The 24245-nt window shown below is 27.2% G+C and overlaps 2 protein-coding genes across 4 annotated transcripts in view; one reads left to right on the top strand and one right to left on the bottom strand.

Moving 5' to 3' along the window:
- Window positions 1–14174, bottom strand: part of LOC117174357 (protein spire) — a 30852-nt gene extending 16678 nt beyond the window's left edge. The window contains exons 1-6 of one of the 3 annotated variants that reach the window (XM_033363417.1): window positions 13593–14174; window positions 9294–9645; window positions 5132–5163; window positions 4746–4869; window positions 4421–4581; window positions 4106–4312 (exon numbers count right to left, since the gene is read on the bottom strand). In XM_033363417.1, the coding sequence (XP_033219308.1) occupies window positions 4106–4312; window positions 4421–4581; window positions 4746–4869; window positions 5132–5163; window positions 9294–9603 (834 nt within the window). In that variant the 5' untranslated portion in view covers window positions 9604–9645; window positions 13593–14174. The remainder of the gene's footprint in view (window positions 1–4105; window positions 4313–4420; window positions 4582–4745; window positions 4870–5131; window positions 5164–9293; window positions 9646–13592) is intronic. The other 2 variants (XM_033363415.1, XM_033363416.1) reach the window with 2 other exon arrangements.
- Window positions 14175–16602: 2428 nt separating this feature from the next.
- The window catches only part of LOC117175659 (ubiquitin carboxyl-terminal hydrolase calypso), a 33314-nt gene continuing 25671 nt past the window's right edge, over window positions 16603–24245 (top strand). Inside the window, exons 1-2 of the mRNA XM_033365381.1 lie at window positions 16603–16799; window positions 23051–23265. Coding sequence (XP_033221272.1) covers window positions 16742–16799; window positions 23051–23265 — 273 coding nt within the window. The 5' untranslated portion in view covers window positions 16603–16741. The remainder of the gene's footprint in view (window positions 16800–23050; window positions 23266–24245) is intronic.

Here is a 24245-nt window from a genome sequence, read left to right as displayed (position 1 = left end):
TTTCGATTTTGAAATCAAACAATATTTTCCATTTAATTAATTCTACTTGATTAAGTAATCAGCGATGAAGATCTTGAAAGCGATGATTTTATTAGAGACTTGCAACAATAATGTCCATGCTCAAGACAAAAATAATAAGTATTATCTCAATAGGATCGTTGCAAAAAAAATTTATTTGTTTTTGAAGTTGAGCTTGAAATATATAAATAATTAACCATTTTGATATTGTCAATGTAAAGAATAGGTAATTTATTATTAAAAATGCAATTGTTGTAAATCATGCAACGACCCTAGTCTAAAAAAGTTATTACATATGCATACAAAAATGTATTTCAAGCTAGACGCCTAATAATTTTTTGAAAATCTCTGATTGTAAAATTAATTTACCCTCCACTATTCCAGGTTGTTTACTTAAATTCTGTAAAAAATTACCCGAGAAGTATTATGTATATCATTTTTTTAAAAATAATTCTGACCCTACACTCCTTTAAAGTCTTACATAATATTTAACTAACCCCTTTAATTATGCAGCTGTAAATGTTTAAAATGTAATTAATGAATTTCATTAAAAATCGGAAAATTACAACCAAAAAAGAAATAAAGCGTAATCTAAACAAAAAACTTTACTTTTTGCCTGAAATCTCACCCTACAAACTTCTTCTTTGGGTTCAAAGTGTTTCCTAAATTTTTGCAACAAAAATCTGCTTACTTTATTTTAATTCCCGTTTTTAATAGATGATTTTACTCAAAAATACATATTATTTATTTTGAGTAAAATCCATCATGCAGATTTTTGACAAAATTTAATTTTGTGAATTAAATCTCTTCAAAGTATTAAATAATACTTAAACAACCCCTTTAATTGTGCAGATATAAATGGTTAAATTCTAATGAACTAATAAGAAATCCAAAACTTAAAAAAAAAATAAATAAATAGTAGTCTAAAGAAGGCTTTATTTTTGTCTAAAATGGTTCCCTTACAAATTTTTTCTTTTGTTTAAAAACGTCCCCTGAATTTTGGGAGAATTAAAAGAAAATATATTTAGGAGTCTCTGAAGTACATTTTCCAAAAAAATGTGCTTATTTCATTTTAATTGCCGTTGTTAATCGATTATTTAACTTAAGAATACACCTATTGTTTTATTTTGAGTAAAATACACCATCCAAATTTTGGACAGAATTTAACTTTGTGAATTTCACCCCTTCAAATTATTACATAATAACTGAACAACCCCCTTAATTATGCATTTGTAAATGATTAAAATTGAATGAATTAATTTAATTAAAAATCGGAAAATTCTAAAAAATAGGAATAAATAAAGCGTGCTCTAAAAAAGTAATTTTTTCTAGCATGGTAACAAATTGTAAACAATTTGCAGGGATAAGAAAAGAGATGTTTTCTAGACCACCCTAATAAGTATACAACAATTACGCAAGTCAATTATAAATAATGTTTTCCACAGTCCTTATAAATATTTAAGTGAGTAGAAATGGTGCAATTTTTATACAAAATTAACGATGTTTGTTTACTTAAGAAACTAAAATGATGAAAGCACAAATGATTTTTTAATGGTACAAGCTTTTAGAATATTAAAAATAATTAAAAAAATGAATAATGCTAAAACCAAAATGAATCAATTTTTTAATTTGGTTCCTAAGTACATGAATTTGGTGAATAATTAAAACAATTTTTTACTATTTTCACAGGTGCTTTAAATTTAGCGCATATTTAATATTAAATATTTAAATAAAAATATATTTTCCTAAAATTCGTGAAAATTACAAAAAGAAGTTTGATTTAAATAAGTATAAATCCAGTACTATAAGTCTACCTTTCCACATGAAAAATCATCATTATTTAGTTGAATATTACCATTTCAAAACAAATTTAATCACGCTCAAAAACATTTCCTGATTTGAAAAAAAGCTCTGATATTTCTGGGCGTTTCCTTTTAAGTAGACACGTCACCCCGTATTTTATTTACAACTTATTCCGAAACAAAAGTGCTTGTCATTGAAAATAAAATATTGAATAATCTACACTGAAAAAACATGAACGTTGCGCAAGATAGTTCGTCGTACGATCAAAACCATAAAAAATCGTACATGCAAAACAAGGAGTAAAAATTGAACATGCAATACTCAGATTTGCATATGTGACACACAATTCACGTACTTGTATCGCTCGCCAAATCCTAATGTCAGTCTACACATAAAAAAAGGATGTGAATACAAAATTGTCTTTTGTATCACAAAAAACTAGACTTATCACCTCGCTGATGTCACTCGCTCTATATGGAAACCGGGAATGAATTCATTTCGAAATGCAAATTTTTGCTCCGAATCAGGCTGTCGAAATGCAGGAAGAAATTTTACCAATTAAAAAAAAATAAATAAAATACAATTATCTACCAAATTTAAAATTTGCAATAAAGCAGCATTATTTAATATAATATAAATATGATCGACTTTCAGACCTCGGACTAACAAAATAATCAAAAGGTTTGAAAAATTTATAGATTTAAAAAGATTTAGTGGGATTTCATACGTTTTTAAAGCGTGTCAAGGAATTGACAAAACTTCAAGACATTTTAAAGATTAAAACAGATTTTAAAGGGTTTTCAAGGATTTTAGGGATTTGAAAGGATTTTATATGGTTTCAAAGCTTTTAGAGTATTGTTAAATATACTAAGGGATTTCAAGAATTTCAAGAGACTTGAAGAGATTTCAACAAGTATCAAGAAAATAAATAATTTTCAAGGGATTTTAGGTTATTATCAAGAATCTCTATAGAGAACTTTAGGGAGTAAATACAATGAAAATGCAAATTTAAAGGACTTATAGATATTTACACGTATTTTCTGGGGTCTCAAAGGATTTCAAAGAATACATTTTTAATGAATCTTGGAAGCTACTAAAGATTTCAAGGTGTATCGGACTGCAGAGGATTCCTAGGGACTATAAGGACTTTAAACATTTTAAAGGATTTTGAAGAATATAGCGTATATTAAAACATTCGATTTACATCATTTTAAGGGATTTTAAGAAATTTTACGATATTTGAAGGATTTAAAGAATTAAAAAAATTAAAAGATTATTATTCAAATTTTTTTATGATTATTGAAAAATAAGGATAAAATTAGGATGAATTTCTATAGATTTTAAGGGACCAGACAAAATTGGAGAGCTTTCCCGGGATTCCAGAGAATTAAAAAAAAATTCACGAGTTTTTAATATATTTTAGTTGATCCCAACGGATTTCAAAGCTTTCAGGGTATTTTAAATGATGTGAAGAAATAAAAAAAATTCATAAATTGGAGTTTGCCAGGGCTTTTGATAGAATTCAAGGGATTTTCAATAGATTTTATTGGATTCCAACGGATTTCAAAGCTTTTAAGGTATTTTAAAAGATATCAAGGATTAAAAAAAATAAAGATTTAAAGTATTTGCAAAAATTGGCGAGTTTTCCAAGTATCTCAGAGAATGTCAATAGAATTCAAGGGTTTTAGTAGATTTAAGTGGATTCCAACGGATTCAAAGCTATAAGGATACTTTAAAAGCTATAAATTAATAAAGAAACAAACATCAAAAATATTAAGGGATTTCAAGGGGCTTTATTAGAATTTATAGAATATTACGATATCACAGAGGATTTCAAAGATTTCATAATTTTTAAAGGAATTATCAAAGATATTACAGATTTCAAAATTTCTTTGGGGATTTTACTCGATGATTTTTGTGGGTATACTGGCGACTTAACAAGATTTAAGGGATTTCATAAATTTCGAGATATTTAAGAAATTTTCAAAAGATTTGAAGAAGATATCCAGGATATCAATGACATTTAAAATATTTCAAAGGGGGTTTAAAAATGATATTAAGTCTCTATTTTTACGGATTTGAGAGACGTTAAAGATTTCCTATATTATATTTTTTAAATTACATGACACTATTTCGCTAGTATTTTCCAAAATTTGTGCTACTACAGACACTATTCTGAATTTCTAAAATGAGTCCGAGGCCTGGAATTTGAGATGAGTTGAGCAATGGCAGATAATTTTATAAAATATTTCAGAGAATAAATTAATTTAATTCAATAACTTACCCAATCAGTAAAATCAAGTGCATCCAATTCGCAAACAGTATCGCAATATTTGGATGAATCCGAATCCCGAAAAGTTGTCCTCTGTTTATTGTAGGCCACTTTTTCTAGAAAATGTGAAAGTTCCAGAGCTTCTGCCACAAAAGCTCGAATTACAGCTTGATAATGTGCGTCTGCTTGTTCGTTATTGCCCATATGCCTTGCACAGATCTATAAATTAAAATTAATCCATGGAGATATTAGACCAGTGTTGTATTTCAGATTAAATAATATATAAAAAAGGAGAATTTTTATTAGCAGTTATCAAATAAGGCTTACACGAAGTACATTTTGTAGAGAACACAATCTGATGTTAACTGGATAAGATGCATTTGAATTCTGAACTAGCATATCGTCGAGTTCACTTTCAACCGAGTCTCTCTCTATTCCTTCGTCATCCGTTTCCTGTAGCCGCTCTTCGGCGTCAGGTCGACATTCTTCTGTAAAAAATAAATTGCATGTATCAAAAATTCAGATTAAAGAATATTCTAAGATCAGATTTCATTAGTATATCAATACTTTAAATTTATAGCAAAATTAACATGTTAAAATTAACTTGAAATTCATTTTAAATTTAGACTCAGTAGAATCAGAAAGTAATTACCTTGATTATTGCTTGTCATGAGTGTTATAAGCCTTTCTAAATCAGGAGAAAGAGGCCTTTCTTCCTCTTCATCTAATCCAAAATCCAATGCTTTGAAAATTACCATGCCCAAGGAAAAGACAAGCTGGAAATTCAAAAGTAAATTCCATCTATTATTATTTATTAAATTGCAATCATTTAATCGGGGGCGCCATAAAACAGAATTTCGATTTTTTATTTTCCTAATTTTACAGATTTTTTTCTACAATTCAAAACAAAATTTTATAAAGATATTCAAGTTTCTTAAATTGAATATACTTCAAACTTTAAAGTTTTTAAATTTATGATGCTCGTAATTGGCTATTTTTTAACCTTGGACTTTTGAATGTTTAAAGTCTTTCACTTACTTGTTTTTCTGAAACGGGAGAATTGTGTGAGCCTGAAAAAGAAGAGAGCAACATTTTAAAAATTGTTTGAAGTTGCAGTAATATTTCTAAATGCAAAAAATTTCCTATAAAAATTAATAACATTTCCACTAGATATTAAATATCTTCAGATTCCGTTCCTACTGATCGGAAATAAACTTCGAACATAATTTCCACATATATTAAAAGCACATGTGTCTAGTTTAAAATCGAAAACAACATCAGAAATATCGTGACTTACACTATCTTTTAAGTAACTGATAAAACCAAAGAGCATTTAACATTATTGCCGATTATTGCTATTCTATTTATAAAGATGAAGCCGTGATTTCGAGATTAAGAAATGGCAATCAATACGACATATTTAAAGCAATGCATCAGAATTTTAAATAGTTCCATTCTTTTGTCGATCTTAAGGAATTAAAACTGCATCGATAAAGAAAACAATGATTCAATTTATTTATCAACAATTATTCATATTAAAGAATAAAGCTACAACTTCAATGTTGTTTTTTTCAGTTAGAAAATAGGAGGTCTCGGACTCACGAGACTGTGGGCATTTTTTGACACTTTTCAACAATACTACTATTTGACCACTATTTTGAAATAAATGACACTCGTGCTACTACTACTACTACAAAAATATTTTCAAACTTTTTCGCTATTTGCTTAAATAACATATCCACTATCTTAAAAATGGAAATTTCAAAAGATTCCAAGGAATTTCAACAATTTCGAAGATTTCAAAAATTTACGGAATTTTAAGGGTTGATTTCCAATATATCAAATGATATTATAGAGTAAATGAAATAAAATAAAATGAAATTTTAACTGACTTCTATGGAGGAATTTAAAGAGTTTTCTACGGATTTCATGGGATTTTATGGGATCCCAGAAGATTTGAAAGATACAAGCATTTTTAAAGGAATTTTAATAGATATTAAATATTTTAAGATCTACACGGAAAAAATGTATACGTAAAAAAGTCACGTACAAGTAGCTAGGTCTCGGATATGAAAAAAATGCATCGGTCATTGATGTATTTTCGTAAATAATCTATAAATTTCGAGAAAGAATTGACGAACTCGATATGTGGTTCGAGTTCATTGGATGAGTGGCTAGAAGTTTTATAATTCCTATATTGTTAAAGCGTCGATGGCTGCGCGTGTTTACGCAATCATGGTTTATGTATTGAAACTGTCGAGTCAGGAGTTCGAATCCTCAAAATTGTGCGAATTTATAGATAAATATAAATTACATCGCACCAATACAATTATTACCTATTTATATTTGAGTTTAAAATTTTCAGGAACTGTTCTTAGGAAATTCGAGCTGTTCGTAAAAAAGTTCCAAATTTATCCATACATTTTTCCTCCAAATAAGGATTTAATGTTTGATTTTTTTATCCCGTATCCGACACCTAGTTACAAGTTCGTGTCTTTTCTACGGATAAATTTTTTCCGTTTATGGGATTTCACATAATTGAATCAAATGTAAAATATTTTAAGGATTTTAAAGAATATAGTATGTTGTAAAAGATACTCAGGTGTTTGATGAGATTTCGCAGGTTTTCTGAGCATTATAGAACATTTTAAGAGATTAAGAAATTTCACAATTTTTGAGAGATTCAAATGATATGAAAATAAATTTAAAGATTTCATACGATTTGCAAAGAATTGCTATAGATTTCAAGGGATTTTAAACAAAATTTGGAATTTTTCCAGTGATTTCAAAAGAATTCAAGTGTTTTTTATTCGATTTCAGTTACGTATTTCTTTTTAAGGAATTTTGAAAGCTATTATAATATATTTAAAGATGTTTTACGATATTTCATTAAATTTTTTGTGGGATTATTAGCGTTCTCACAAGATATAAGAAATATGATCAATTTTAAGATGATTTCCAAAGAATTTCAACGGATTTCAATTATTTTCTAGTAGATTGTGACACGTTTTGGTGAAGGTTCACACTTTGACGAGGTACAAAAATTATAAAATATATTTTCCCTAAGCAACCAAAATAGTAACATTGTTAACATGAAGAACTCTCCTGAATTCAGTAGAATTCTCTTGAATTCAGTAGACTTCTCTTGAATTCAGTAGAATTCTCTTGAATTATGTAGAAGTCACTTGAATTCAGTAAAATTCTCTTGAATTTCGTAGAACTCTCTTCAATTTTTTAGTATGCTCTTAAATTCTGCAGAAGTCTTCTAAATTTTATAGAATTATTTTAAATTCTGTAGAATTACCTTGAATTCTGTGGCAATCTCTTAAATTCAGTAGAATTATTTTTAATTTCGTAGAACTCTCTTGAATTCAACAGAACTCTTTTGAATTATATAGAGTTCTCTCGAATTATGTGCAACTCACTTAAGGGGTAACGGCACTGTTGAATTTTCAAACGATCAATTTTTTATTGTCTTAAAAGAGGCTTTGGACGTTCTTAAATGAGAGGCAAAAAGTGTAATTTCTGCAAAGAATAAATATCCGAGCGCGAAGCGCGAGGTGTAATTATGTCCGAGCGTGAAGCGCGAGGTAACCCATTATCGAGCGCGAACCGCGAGATTCAACCGTCGCGCGCCCTGGGCGCGCTGAAACTTGCTAGCAGCGTGCGCAGCGCGCGATCAGATTGTGCCCGCGTTGCGGGCAGATTGTTTTAGTAAAAATTGTACAACTTTATTCAAACACTCGCCATTCACATAAAAATCAATAGTTCTAAAATCCCCTGCGTGGTTCACTAGGTACACTCATGTAGATTAAATAAATATTTTTTTCTTTTTTCCGAATTCAAATTTGGTACCAGTTATACTATGTGCTGCAGAGTGCCTCATATTCAACATGCCTCGGGAGAATTGCTGCAGTATTGCCGTTTATAATATTCTCATATTAATTTTTTTTTTAATATACATAAATATATGCTCTATAACCACCCCACGTATTATTTCTCTATCACCTTTCCTTCCCCCCAAAAACAATGGTTAGAAAACGCTTTTTTTAGGCTGTTACCCTTAAATTAAGTACAATTCACCTGATTTCAGCAGAATTCAGTTCAAATCAGTACAACTATTTTGAATTATGTAGCATTCTCTTGAATTATTTAGTATTCTTATGAATGATAAAGAATTTTCTTGAATTCAGTAGAAGTCTCTTCAATTCTGTATAATTAACTTGAGTTCTCTCGAATTCAGCAGAGTTCTATTCAAATCTGTAGAACACTACATTCTAAAGAATTTGATAGAATTTAAGATAATTCTACTCAATTTCAGACAATAGGGTATAAGTGTTGCTCTATTTACTGCGGTTTCAAATATAAATAATGATTTAAAATGTTCTGAATGTATATAATGCTTTGAAGCAATTCAAAAAATTACCAAAGCAGTATTTGGCACACATCAAGGCATTGCCTTGATGAATGAATTACTGCGGTTTTCCAGGATCACCGCAGTAGTTTGCGCGCAGTAAATCATGCAAACCCATAGTAATACCCACATTGAACATTTTTTTTAGATTCGAATTTTTCACGTAAATCTACTTTCTTTTCAGGGTTTAACGACTGAATTATATTAATTAAATGTCAAATATTGTTTCACGAAGTAATGCTTAACGAATGCCTCATTCAAATACTTGTTTTTTATCTTCAAAAGTCGTCTCGATTTGTTGTCAGCAGTAATACCCACACTTACCCTACTACATAATTCAAGATAGCTTTACAGATTTGATTAGAATTCTACGGAACTCAAGAGAATACTACAAAATTCAAGATAATTCTATAGAATTCAAGAGAATTTTACAGAATTTAAAAGAATTCTACATGTTGATAATGTGAATAATTTGTTTGCTTGGGGAAAAGATATGTATTTTTAATTTTTGTATCTCGTCGAAGTGTAAAACTGCACCAGAACGGCACAACCTACTGGAAAAGCGAATGTAGTAGCTATTATGCTGAATTATACCAACTGAACTTGTTTATGTACCGACTTTCGTTAATGGCAGATGGACTTAATGTAATATTTAAAAAATTGAATTTTACTATCTCCCTACTACTTTTAAAATGTTATGCTTCTATCAAGACTATTTTGAATTTCTCAAGTGAGTGTGAGGCCTGAAACAGATGAAATGAAGAATTTCTTTCGTTAACTTCTCACCTTTTTCGAAGTCCATGCAAACGTGTCCATCCTTATGCAACAAAATGTGGCTGAGATCTGAGAGTTCGCAGAATTGATTCTGCGAAAGATTAAGAAATGATTTGGTAGCTTGGTAGCATAAAGCCCAAGCTTGTTCCTGGCTAATTGGTCCATTAAATGACAGTAAAATATCTTTTAGATTAAGGCAGTCATTTGAATTGAGCTTGCATTTAGGTTTCCTTGTTCTCTTCATTTTTGTATTAATTCTAATGGAGTTTCCTTCTTCTATATTTTTCGCGCTTAAGCCAGATGATGTTCCATTACTTGTCATATCGTTTTAATTACAATATGGAAATTTCCAAGTTTCCAAGTTCTGTAAATTAGAAATTAATCCTCATTATGTCTCAAATTTACCTTTCAAATAAAAAAATAAAAAAGCTTTATAGAAAAGTATGTACTTGGAAATAAGTACTCCTTTTGAGTATTTGATGATCAATTTAGGGAAATAAATTTGAAAAATTGCACCTACTCGCATTCGCGCAATTGATAATATCTATAACATTTATTTACATTGATAAGAAAAGTGTGTGCTTATCAAAAGCCGTACCCTATAATAAAAAATGTGATAGTAAAGGTGGACAATACTGCACCTCAGAGATCAATATTCACGCGTTTTTACTGCAACAAATGGCGTAAAGAACTTGATATAAGTAAAGACTGTATTCAATTTGCCTTAAAACGGGAACGTTTATAATTTCAGAAAATATTTTAATAGCTATAATTAGCGGCGATTCTACCATTTTTGCTAATATTATTGTAATTAAAATTGAATTATCAAATGAAAGTTCCAATAATTATTAAATCTTAAATTAAAATTATGGATATCCTAATTTGAGAATGCTTCAATTTTAAAATAATGTTTGTAACTGTTTAATTTGTGACCCTTTAAGTTCGAATTCATTAATTTTGAAAGTTTGCAATTAGAAATCATATTACTTTCAAGGTTTTTAGAGTAATTAAACTTTAAAGGTTCACAATATTAAAAATGTGTCTAGTAAAAATATATACCCAGTTACTTTGAATGTCGCATGATACTACATGATCTACTATTTACAATTAATAATATTAATATTCTTTAAAATATCTATAATTTCACTTTAAAACGATAGTTTTGAATGCACAATTCTAAAACGGTTTAATTTCTGAGGATTTAAAACGAAAGTTTTTTGATGAAAAAAAAAATCAAAAGCTTAAATTCGAAAGTATTTGTTTTGAAATTTCTTAATTCTGGAGGTTTTCAATTTCAAATTTGACAATGTTGTAGTTTCAAATTCAAATATAAAAAATGCCAGGACATATTCACTATTATATCTTTCATTTAATATTGAAAGCCTTGATAATCAGTTTTTCATTAAATAATTTTAGATTCGAATATTTTAAATTCTTTGGTTTCAATTTAATTAAGTTTGAAATTTAATAATTGTAGATTTAAATATTCTAAATGGTTGGGTTTCAATTTTAAACGTATAACTTTTTGTTTTTTATTTCTTTGATATCTTAGAATATTAAATTGAAAGACATGCTAGTTGCACAATTTTCAATTTAAACTAATTCTAATTAAACGATTTCGAATTAAATGCCTTTAAAGTAAATACAACAAAATAATAATTTGTCAAATTCAAGCCTTGAAAATAAGAAGTTTTTAGAACTGCATTGAACGTTGATTTTTTGTAATGTACCAAAATATGCAAAATTATAAAATCAACTTTCGAAAATTGGATTAATTTGGACTCTAATTTAGCGATCTTGTTTTGTATTTCTTTTTTTTATTTCTAATTTATAATGTGGTATCTTCGAAGTGTCCAATTTTTAGATGGAATTTCTAGAATAAATAATAGTTTTAAATTGTTTAAAATTAAAAGGCTTGAAATTAAAAAGTGATAGTGAATAGAAATATATAAAAAATAAATAAAATACCTTAATCATTGAATAATTTCTTTAATTTTTAATGGTTCCAATTTTACAGTTCTGAATTTTCATATTAGACGCTGAATGTTGCATTCTTCCATTTCACAAGTTTTAATTACTTAATTTTGAAGGGATTTAAATTTTTAACGGTTTTGAGTATAAAAAAGTTTTGAAATGACTATTATCAGTAATTATAAATAATAAATTTTTTAGTTTTAAACTAAGTGCAGATTCGTTCAATTTTCAACTTTCCGTGATAGACATTTTTTCATTTTCAATGTTTCTAATTTAAAATGACATTTTGAACTTTCTCTTAAAATAGTTCAATTTTGAAGGTTTATAATTGAAATTTTTTCATTTTGAATGGTAAAAATGACAGTAAATTTATATTTATATTTTAGAAAACAAATTTAATAAATTTTAATGCTAAATTATATTTTTTAATACAATAACAATTTAAAATTCTAGAATTTATGAAGTTTTAACTTGAAAATTATTTAAATTCAAAAGATTTAAGTCTTGAACTATTACACTTTGAACGCTTTAATTAAAAAGTATACAATTTTTATTTTTTAATGTTGAATGAAATTGATCAATTTTTAATGTACCTGCAGTTCTGAACGTTTAAATGTTTTATTAATATATTATTTCCAATATAAATGAACAAACATTTTAGCACTTTTTATAGTTTGTAAATTCATCAGTAAAAAGTTTCGTTCATTTGAATGTTCAGAACTTGAAGCACATCAATTTTCAAAATTGTTCTCTGAAATTTTTCAATTATTTACTTTTTAACGCTTTTATTTCAAAATGATAAGTCTAATTTATTTTCACTCAATTCGAAAAATAGCCCGTTTTTTAAAATTTACCTAATCTACAATTATTTTGTTTTGAACGTTTTCAATTAAAAAACGTTCAATATATTTTTTAAAAATTTCAAAAGCATTTAATATTAAATTGTTAATTACTGTTTCTATTTCTAATGTTTGAAATAAAATAATTCGAAATTGAAAGTATTTTAGTTAGTAAAATTTTAAATAAGAAGCTTTCAATATGAAGAAATTTCCGAGTAAAATTATTAAAATTGATGTGCTTAAAGTTCTGAACGTTTAAATGAACGAAATATTTTTTCTCAATTCTACGTTATCTATAAATATTGTTCCAACTACAATTTAAAGTATACGTTTTTTTTTGTTTAATAATATATTATTCCCAATGTAAGTTAAAAAACATTTGAGCACTTTTTATAGTTTACAAAGTCACCAGTAAACAATTTAGTTTATTTGAACGTTCAGAGCTTCAAGCACATCAATTCTAAACAAATTTACTCTGAAATTTTTCAATTTTGAGAACTTTTGATTTAAAAATTTTCAAATTTTATACTTTCAATTTCCAACTGTTTAATTTTGAACGCTTTTATTTCAAAATAATATAAGTCTCATTTCTTTCTATTTCGTTCGAAATATAGCCCTTTTTCAAAATTTGTTTAGCATTTACTACTAGTTAACTTACAAAAGTATTCAATAATAAATGTAAAACTTATAAATTATAAACTTTTATTTTAAGAAAAATAATAAAAATAAATTCATCCTCCTTTTTTAAAACTGGTTTCAATTTATATACAGTTTTAAAAATGTTGTGATATCTATAGAATAAAATTTTTTTCTAATATGTTTGAACGTTTTTCTCGTGCTAGTTTAAAAACCAAATGGCTTATCTTTTCTTTATATTTCTAACACCTTCTATTTGTCACTTCTCACACAGAATAATCCACTTATCGTCGATAGAAAAACGTTGAGCACCCATTCTTATTCAAAAATTATCACACAGCAGGCATGACTATTGTATTATTAAAATTAATTTCAAGGACAATTCACCAGGGTAAATTTGTTCGTTAACACTCAGAATTTTTTTTTTTGACAATTGCTCGATAAATTGTAAAAAATTCCTTTTAAAGTAGTGAAGAATGTTAATAAATAAAATTAGAGTCAATTAGTTAGTTAAAGTGACCTTTTTCACATGAAACAATAATATTGTAACATTTTAATATAAATAGTGAAGACAATGATTCTTTTTTTTAAATTTTCAAATGCTTCTAATTTCTCGCACAGGAAATCCCAACTGTCAACAATAGAATAACACCAAATATAATTTCATTCGTATTCAACGAGCGTTTGAATGTCTAATTCTATTTTCAAAATTTTATTCAAGGGCAGATCTCAAATCGAAACGGTTTTACAAACACTTTGCCACAAATATTTTTTGGCAATTGTTTTTAAACAAAGCTAGAGTTCACTTTTCCAGATGAGAAAGCGTGGATAGGTAAAATCTATGAAATAATAAATGGCAAACCTTTGAATGCTGAACTGGCTGAACTCTTTGCCCAGGAGTCACTCTATTTTGAAAATCTAATCTTCTTTGATAATTGGAGTCATAACTTAGAGGACAAACAAGCAGATAAAAGTTGGCAGATTGCAGAAAAACATTCCTGACTTGAACGATGGACTTTTTCCACAAAACTTGACACTATCGCTCCCAAAACTTTAAAGCACTCATCAGTTTTTGGAGTCACAAGTTATAGGTTAGGCCACTGCAGAACTGACGTTTAATATCGCGAACTCTTTTAGTTTCACACGTTTGTCGTGTTTTAATAATGACATTAATCCTATTATTTCTATCTCACCATCACGATCCTTCAACGACATAAAAAGAATTGCTCGCTACTTAATTTTTGATCAGCGTTCGACCCACTTACCACACGCTCGTTCACTGATTCAGATACACTGCTTCACGAATTGCATTTTTTACAGCCGTCGGTAAAATCAAATCCCTCGTATTATTTATTGTTCTGAAATCTGAAATATTTGTTTATATATCAGATTAAAAATATTAGATGGATGATGTAACGATATGTGGCTGTCAAGACGCGGTAAATAGGGAATTTTCTCGACTTGTGTCTTAAAAAAATCTTGGAATACCTTAAGGAATTGATCTTACCGACAAGGGATACGTTTGTAAAGTTTCATGAAACCTTCGAAATCTTTCAGTTTCCAAAGTTTCAAATATTACAGCGGGAAAATTTAAATATTAATAGAAACGCTATTTGGTATTAAATTTATCAATTTAATTCTGGATTATTATAAAAAGAAAAAATGTGCAATTAATTTTTTTCAATTTAACTTGTTTGTTGAATTAGTTTTTTTATTTGATGATTCATAATATTGGTTGAAAAATCATCTCTTTGATTGAAAATGTAACTATTTTGTTACAGAGTATTATTTTCTTGGTTTAAAATTTCTTCTTACCGAAAATTTAACTGTTCCAGTTAAAAACTTATAATAACAGTTTAAAATTCATCTGTTTGTTGCAAAATGTGACTATTTTGTTGAAAATTAATTTTCTTCGTTGAAAATTCATCTTTATCTTTTTGGTTAAAAATTCAAGCACTTGGCTTAAAGTTTAACGATATTCTTAAAAATTTATTTTTTAACAAGATTGATAATTTAAATTGAAAATTCACCTGTGGTTGAAAATGTAATTATTTTTACACAAACTATTATTTTTTTTTTTTAAAAATGTATTTGTTTGCCTGAAAATGAATTTATTCCAGTTTAAAATTTATCTTGAAACTTGAATATTTATTTGTATGAAAATGTAACTATTTTGTTAAAAAATTACTTTTTTGGTAAAAAATTCATCTTTTTGGTTAACAATTTCAAGTGTTTGGCTAAACGTTGAACTGCTTTCTTAAAAATTATGTTTTTGTTGAAGATTCATAATTTGAGTCGAAAATTCATCTCTTTGATTGAAAATGTAACTCTGTTTTTTTGAAAACGTAACTTTGAAAATTAATTTTTCTGTTTGTTACGATTCATCATCTTGATTGAAAATTCATTTCCATGGTAAAAATCTAACTAATTTATTACAAAGTATTCTTTTTTGGTTAAAAACGTATTTCTTTATGTCCAAAAATTCAGCTATTCCAGCTGAAAATTCATTTCTTTGTTTGAATATGTAACAATTTTCTTACAATTCAGTCTTTTTGGTAGAAAGTTAATCGTTTTGATACAAAATTGAATTACTTGGATAAAAGTTGAACTACTTTCTTAGAAATTAATTTTTTTCTTTGAAAATTTATCTCTTTGTTTGAAAACGTAATTTTGGGACAAATTATTTTTTTCTTAAAATTTAAGGCTTGAAGATTTAAACGTTTTTTTTTCTTTCTTGACTGAAAAACCTCTTTTTAATGATAAATCAGTTAATTTTACGAATTCATCAGGATTATAGCTATACGTGAGTCACTGTTTGAAATTGTTAATAATTTAAAATGATTTAAATCTACAGATTTGAAAATTAATCTGCTTTGTTGAGGATTTAACTACTTCACTTCAAATTGATTGATTTTGTTGAAAATTCGCCATTTTAGTTTTAAATTAGGTATCTTCATTTCATCCATCAGCTGACTTCACTTTGTTTAAAGCCTGGGGGAAAACAATGGATCAGATGCATGGAACAAACTTTATTTCTGTAATATCTTTGTAATTAATGATCATTATTATCATTTTATCATTTCATTAAATAGTAATTAAAGTATAAAAATTATTTTTCAAATACACTTATATACAAAAAATTAGCTTTTACGAAGATATCAGGAAAATAGGGCAAAAATGAACTGAATCTTATGCATTTGGTCGCTTGTTTTCCCCTCAGTAATCTATGACATGAAGTTAGCTGTTGATAAAAGTGAAAATTCCTAATTTCATCTTTTTTAGTAAAAATTTAATCGGTTTTTGTTTAAAGATTCAACTATTTTGTTGGAAATTCTTCTTTTTTGTGGATAACCTTGACTGTTTCAACAACAAAAAAAGAATTTTTCAGAAAGTAGTTTAACTTTTAGTCAAGTGGTTAAATTTCCAACTAAATAGAAGAATTTGCTACTAAGGATATTAGTTTTGACTAAAGAATGTGAATCTTCAACCAAAGAAAAGAAATTTTCAAGAAAGTAGCTGAAATTTTAGTCAAAAGTAATTAGTTATTATACATTTGCAACCCAAAAAGAATTTTCTACGAAGCAGATGACTTTTCAAAAAAGAAAGTTGATTTTTCACTGTGCAGTTTTTTCAATTTATATAAATACATAATTTAATGTGTAAATTTAATACCGAATAGCATTTTAAAATATTTTATATTTTCCCGATTTTATATTTTAAAGTTTGAAAACGTTTGAAATGTTTCCAAAGTATCATAAAACTTTTTATTTGGCCAAAGTTTCATGGAACTTTACCAACCTGTAATACCGACTGGGCATGATGCCATTCATTTTGCTGTGAATCCACCTTCAGTAAACAGCTGTGTTTGGTCACGTTACCACTGTTTTCGTTTAATATGGCGCCTGCTTAACAATGGTATCGACAGAAAATTTTTTTAATCCTTACAAAGTGATGTATAAACAGTCGTTGTAACTCGTTCGGTGATTTTATGAGATTGTTAATGATTTTAAAATGCCTGTTGACATAAATCGCTTGACAGAAGGATGGCTGGAACTCGAAAGTGACCCAGGTAAAAACTGATGTTTTTCATCGTGACAGTTGTGCCACTTTTTGGGACTTGTTCGCATATTGATTTATGGTTATCATGAGAATTGTATACTATTATTACTTTTTATTAATATTTATATTTGATGCTTTTTAACCCAATGTGCAACATAATTAAAATTGAAATTAAGTTGATTAGTTGATTAGTTGATTTTGAAGCGCAACAGATTTCGTTTCAAATATCTGAAATCGACTGCGTAGAATGTTGAATGGATTTTAATTTCTTTATCATTTTGAATCTTCTGATTCCTTATTGTTTATAAAAGTGTTTTTCTTAATTTCTTCCTGAGTTGAATTAACTTTATTTCTTGCGGCTATTGGACTCAAGCTCTAACCCCTAAATTAATCACCACATTTCACTGAGTAAATACCAGTGAATACGAAAAGGAAATGTTTTTCAGATACTAAGCGATGGTCATTTTTTTATTATAAGTGTGTATACAGAGGAGAAAGAGGATTTAATTGAGTAATTTGTGCGTGAAATGAAAATTTTGAGCGGTAACATCAACTAACCTGAACATTCGAAGATTTCATTTTACACAAAAATTATTAAAGTAAACACAGGCTAATGCCACTATTTCTTTACTTTTCCTTGAAAACTATTCTAGAACTTCTTCGCTAATTAGCTAAAATAATATATCCGCCATCTGATGAAATCAGAACATACTGGAAAATTATCTCAGTGCCTGATTAGGGGCCGTGTCTGAATTACGAATTTTTTTTAATTCGACTAAATTTAAGCAAAGTGTTCAAAGTTTCAAGGGGTATGAAAGTGAATTTTCAACAGAAAATGTAATAGTTGATATTTTCACCAAAAAAATATTTTTATTTTTATTAAAAATATTTTTAATTGTACGGAAAAGGAACAATTTTCAGCGAACTAGTTAAATCGTCAACTAAAACAGATTCAATTTTAACCAAACATTTGCATTTTCAACCAAAAAATTGAGCTTTCTACCAAAACGTTGAATATTACAAAAAAATTCAACCAAGAATATGAATTTTCGACACGGAATATTAATTTCTACCAAAAAAGACTAATTTTAAGCAAAATACAGAAATTATTATGAAAAAAGTTAAATTTTTAACCAAGAAGATTCTACCAAAATAGACGAGTTTTTAAAAAATTTTCAACTAAACAGAACAATGGATGTGATGCTAGTCCAAATTTTATTTTGTTTGTTTATATTTTTATCGCTTTCAAGTTTTTGACTTAATAGTTGGATTTTTAAACTAAAAAATCAGTTTTTAACAAAGAATAGAGTCTTTAAATTTTCATTGAAGAGAATTACTTTTTAATTTTCAAAAGCGAATTTTCTACAGAAACAATTTAATTTTGTGTCAATTAGTTGAGAACATTGTTTAATTTTCAAGGTAAAAAGACGGAGCTTGTAACAGAACAGTTGAATGTTCCAACCGAGAATATCCATTTTCAACAATATAGTTAAATATTCAGTGGAAATAATTAATTTTTAAGAAACAAAAATAAAATCCTAAATCTTTAGCCAAAAAATTAACTCATGAAAGTACTTACAATTTCAACCAAATAGTTCAGTTGTTGCAAGCTTCGTTTAAAAAAAAAAGTTAAAATGGTTGAAATATCAACAAAAAGGATTAATTAATACTTAGATTCTCAACTAAAATAGATTTAGTTCCATCTTTGTTTGCAAAAAATTGAATTTCTACTCCAAAAGACAAATTTTCAACAAAATACCCAAAAATTCCACCGAAATGTTACATTTTCTATCAAATTTTTCAATTTTCGAACAAAAAATACGAATTTTCTTCAAAACAGTTAAATTTTCATCAACAAAATTTATTTTTTACCGAAACAGATTTATTTGTAACTAGATTTTATACAGAAAGAGAAGCATTTAAATTCCAATAGATGAATGATCAACATAATATTTGAATTTTCAATCCAAAAAGTCGAATTTTCAACCAAGAAGTATGACTGTCAATAAAAAATTGTTGTTTTCTTATTAGGTTCTATTAATTCAGTTCATATTTAAGTGGAAAAAGAGAGGAGTGGGGGAAAGACTGTGAAATCTGCGATACATAAATAGGAATTTTGATCATTTATAAACTAATGAATAACATTTTCCATAAACATTTAAGTTCATTTTTAATACTTTCAAAATAATTGTTAGAAAACTGGAAATTTTGCTTGAAAAATCAAGTTCATTTTCCATTCGACCACATTTTATACATATATATTTCTAAAACTTTTTAGGGATTTCGTGAGATTTCGAAGGATTTTAAAAGATTTTATGGGATTACAAAAGTTTCAGGGTATTTCAAAAGATTCTAAATGATAACGAGATGTTTCACGGATTATAAATGATTTTAAAAGATTACAAGGGTAAAGAAATTGTCTATTACACTTTCAGAAAGAATCTCAAATTTCCAAAGAATTTTTACAAGATTTTAAGACACCTAAAGGAGCTTATTCAGATTTAAAGTGATTATAAGAGTAGAAGGAATTTTAAGAGATTTCGAAGTATTTGAAAAGAAGTTTCGGGATTTTAAAGGGTCTAGGAGAGATACCGAATTTTCAAAGGTTTTTAAGGAATTCCAAACGATTCTAAATTGAGATGACGGATGCAACAACTCGACAAGCGCTCGAAACCGCGTAGAAGTATTGTCCAGCTGGGAAAACCTATCGATAAAAAAAAGTGGTCGAAACGTAAAATAAAATATACATTCGTCTTTAGCTTAACGTGGCAGACTAATTATTCTCATGAAACTTTTTTATTCGATAATGATTACTAAAGATAAACAATAAAAGCTTCTAAAATTTCCCGATCAAAAATCGATGCTTTGTAAAACACAACTCGCGATTATTCGGCCGTTTGTTGATAAAAATGCTTGAAATTTGTATAGTGTATTCTCAATAAATAAGCGATGACTATAAACAACGCACTTTGTTTATAATGCGAATATGTTTGTTTTTATTTAATAGCAAATTGATTCTGAACAAAAAAAAAACAACGTTTTGCCAACATTGGCCAGTGGGACAGTTATCGAAAAAATATTAGTTGAAATAACTTGCCGCGAGAAGGTTGTTCACTAGACTTCGAAAAAGTTTTTCTGAAAATTGAAAGAGAATTGGTCAAAAGTGGTAGAAATGGCAGCGAGTTGAAGTCAAAACACGCTGTCTAGTGAACAACTTTCTCGCCATAAGTTCTTCAACTAACATTTTTTCGATGACCGTCCCACTGGTCGATGTTGGCAAAACGTTTTTTTTCGTTCAAAATCAATTTGCTTTTAAATAAAAACAAACATATTCGCGTTTTAAACAAAGTGTGTTATTTATAGTCATCGCTTAAATATTGAGAATACACTATACAAAGTTAACGCATTTTTATCAAAAACGGCCGAATAATCGCGAGTTGTGTTTTACAAAACATCGATTTTTGATCTGGAAATTTTAGAAGTTTGAATACGAATGTATATTTTATTTTACGCTTCGACCACTTTTTATCGATAGGTTTTCCCGGATGGACAATGCTTCTACGCGGTTTCGAGCGCTTGTCGAGTTGTTGCATCCGACATCTCAATTATAACCACGAATTTGAGAGCATTTTGTAAAATTTCAAAGGATTTGATGATACTTCTAAGGATGTACGAATATTATCAAGGATTTTAAGGAATTTCGAGGAATTGTAATGGTTTTTTATATATTATAAAATTTTTCTATTTTGAACGAAGACAATGACGATTAATTTATATTTTGATCGGAAATCGGATAAATTCTTTAAAAAATATATTTAATTCCTTTAAATGCATTATATGAAATTATATTATTTGAAATTGCTGATTTTTAACTGTTCCAATTTTAACATATTTGATCTTTAACTCTTTTTAGTAACGTTTCGTTTTTATGGCTAACAGTTAAAATCCTTTCAATTTTGTAACTGTCTAAATGATGGTTAATTTATATTTTCATCAGAAACCGAATACATTTTTTAGTATAAAAATCTATTTAATTACTTCAAGTGCCAGTTGATATTATATGAAATTATAATCTTTGAAATGGTTGAATTTTGAATGTTTCCAATTTTAACCTATTTGATTTTTAAACCGTTTTAAAATACTTTTGTTTATATAGTTTACAATTTAGGTGTCTTTCAGTTTTGAACGGTGAAAATGATGGTGTATATAATATTTGATCAGAAATATGATGAATTCTTAGTAAAAAATGTATTTAATCACATATTGATATTATATAAAATTACAATCTTTTATTATAATCATTAAACGTTCAAGGTATTATCTTTGTAATTTTGAAATTTTCAATGTTTCCAATCTTAAATTGTTTTTTATTTTCAAGACTTTTAAGAATAATTCACTTTCCCAGGATTACAATTTAAACTATTTAATTTGGATGGTAAAAATGATGGTTAACGTATATTTTGACCAGAAATCTAATAAATTCCTAGGGGAAAATATATTAATTAATCACTCGAAACTTCACTTGATTTTATATGAAATTGTAATGTTTGAAATTTTGGGTGCGTAATTCTAAAAAGTTTAATTTATGAAATTCTCATATTTTTAAATGTTTCTCTTTGTTAAAATTAGACGAAACTTGAATTCGGAAATGTTATTTTTCAAGTATCTTAATTTTTCAATTTTATTTAATACTTCTTGTTTATTTTAATAATAAAGTAGTCTTTATACAGGGTTACCCTAAGATTTTATTTGCCCTCCCCTCCCACACAAAAAATCTCACTTATATTTTTTTATAAACTTAGGGGATAAATATACTAATAAATTTTGTTCATAAAATGAACGTGGAATCTTAATGAAATAAGATTTGAAATAGAAAATGTGTTAATAACACGTAAGTCAAACAAACGTATAATTTCTATCATTTTTGGTGGAGACTAAATTCATCTTGTGATGAACAAAATTATTATGTTTACTTAAAAACTCTATTATTTTGTTAAAAATTAAAAAAAAATTCAAAAATTAATTCGTTATAGTTGAAAATTTAACTGCTCTTTTTCGTTCTTTTGTTTTGGTTTCAAAAATTCAACTGTTTTGGTAAAAAATTTAACCATCTGTTTTTTTTAATTTACCTGCACAGTTGAAAGTGAAAATACTTTTTAAAAATTTATTTTGTTGAATATTCGGTTTTTTGGGTAAAAAATATTGTTTCTTAACTTTAAATGTATTTCATTTTTCCTTGCAAAGTGATCTTTTTTAGATGAAAATTCATTTATCTTAAACTCGTCTTTTTGGGCAGTAAAATTAATCTTTTTGGTTGCAAATTCAACTATTCGTTAAAACATTCATTTCTTGGTTGAAAATTTAACTGTTTTGTTTCAATATTTTTTTTAAATTAATTTTTTTAAACTGAAAATGTAACTTCCATTTTTTCTTGATTTTTTTTTTAGTTGAAAATTCATTTACTTGGTTTAAAACTCATCTTTTTGGGGATAAAAGTGAACTGTTTTATTGAGAATTCATATTTTCAGGCGTTTTTTTGGTGGAAATATCAAGTATTACACTTTTGGATCAAATTTAACTTTGTGACTGTTAAAGGTTCATCTCTTTCGTTGAAAACTAAACTAATTTGTTGACAATTCTTGTATTTTGTTGAAAATAATGTATTTTTTCTTAAAATTTAATTACATATTCCATTTCTGGTTCAAAATTTATCTTTTTGAATTGCAAACTCAACTATTTGTTTGAAAATTCATGCATTTTGATGAAAATTATTCTTTTTTCGTAGAAAATTAGTATACTTGGTTAAAAAGTCATCTCTTTCGTCAAAAATTGATAGAAGAAAGAAGATTAATTTAATTGAAAGAAGATTAATTTACTCAAAAGAAAATTGAAAAAAAAACATTCATGAAAATTCAACTAAAAAAAATACATTTGAAGTTAAAAAACTTCAAATGTATTTTTTTAGTGGAATTTTCATGTATTTTTTTTTTTTTAGTTTCTTTTGAGTAAATCAATCTTCTTGTTTAAAAATCACCTTTTCGGTTGAAGAATCAAACACTATTTGTAGTAATTTATAGATGACCCCGTCTAAAATTATGTTTAACATAGGTGTAAGGTTCTTTTTATGCCTGAAAGAAAAATGTATAGCGTTCAGAGAAATTGAAAAATTGGGCAGGAAAAAGTTAGGAAATTTCGGTATTGGGATTTTTATCAACCTTCTTATAGAATAGAATTACTCATTGAAAAACTTTTAAATTGCAGGCCTCTTTACTCTTCTCCTCGAAGATTTTGGTGTCAAAGGAGTACAAGTTGAAGAAATATACGACCTTCAAAAATCATTGGAAGGACCCGTATATGGATTTATATTCTTATTTCGGTGGATCGAAGAGCGGCGATCTCGTCGTAAGGTAGTCGAACAGGATGAAAGCTTCGTCAAGGATGAGGACATTGTTAACAACATATTTTTCGCACAACAAGTAATATAGTCTTTTTGCATCTCAGAACCTTTATTTCACAAAAAATAAATTAATTTTCATAGCAGAGGCATACATATAAACAATATACAGAAATAATATATTTTTTAAGATAATAATCACATTGAAAAGATGTCCAGCATCCATACAATGAATATTTACAAAAATTTATATAAAAAAATTCAATTTCATTTTTATAATCCACAGTATGTCTATTTACCTGGAAAATGTATCTGATTTGCTTGAATTTTAAACTATTTTGTTAAGAATTCCATTTTTGTTAAAGATTTGTTATTTTAATTGAAACTTCATATATTTAATTGAAAAGTTGTCTTTTTTGATAAAAAATTAACCTTCGTTGAAAATTCACTTGTATCGTTACTTAGGGAATGTCTAGGATTTTTTGAGTGTCATTAAATTGGCTTTACAAATTATAATATTTTAAATGAAATATGTTTTTTCGTTTGTGGTAGAAAATGTATTCGATTGATGCTTATTCACATCAAACTTTCTTTTATCATATTTAATAATCTCAGTAAAATATATTTTATTGAAAATATATGGTTGAATTTTTATTTATTTCTTGACTGAAAGTCTTTCTTGGTTAAAAATTCAATTCTTTTGTTGAAAATTCACATTTTCGGGATAAAAATTAAACTTTTGTAGAAATGTCGTCCTTTGGCTTAAAGTTTCAGGTACATGGTTGAAAATGAACTTTTTTGTTAAAAATTCATTTTTTTTCGACAATAAATCTGTTTTGGTTGAAGATTCAGCTATTTTGTTGGTGATTAAACTATATGATTGAAAATTAAGTTTTTGGTTGAAAATTCTTATTTTCGCGTGAAAAATCGAATTGTTTTGTAGACAATGCTTCTTCTTCATTTGAACATTCAACAATTGGTTTGGAATTTTCGTTCTTTCTTGACTGAAAAATATTTCTTGGTTGAAAATTCGTTTTTTTAGTTTGGAAATTTGTTTCTTTT

This window comes from Belonocnema kinseyi, chromosome 6 (assembly GCF_010883055.1).
Source record: "Belonocnema kinseyi isolate 2016_QV_RU_SX_M_011 chromosome 6, B_treatae_v1, whole genome shotgun sequence".
Taxonomy (NCBI): domain Eukaryota; kingdom Metazoa; phylum Arthropoda; class Insecta; order Hymenoptera; family Cynipidae; genus Belonocnema; species Belonocnema kinseyi.
This window is presented reverse-complemented; position numbering and strand designations above follow the sequence as displayed.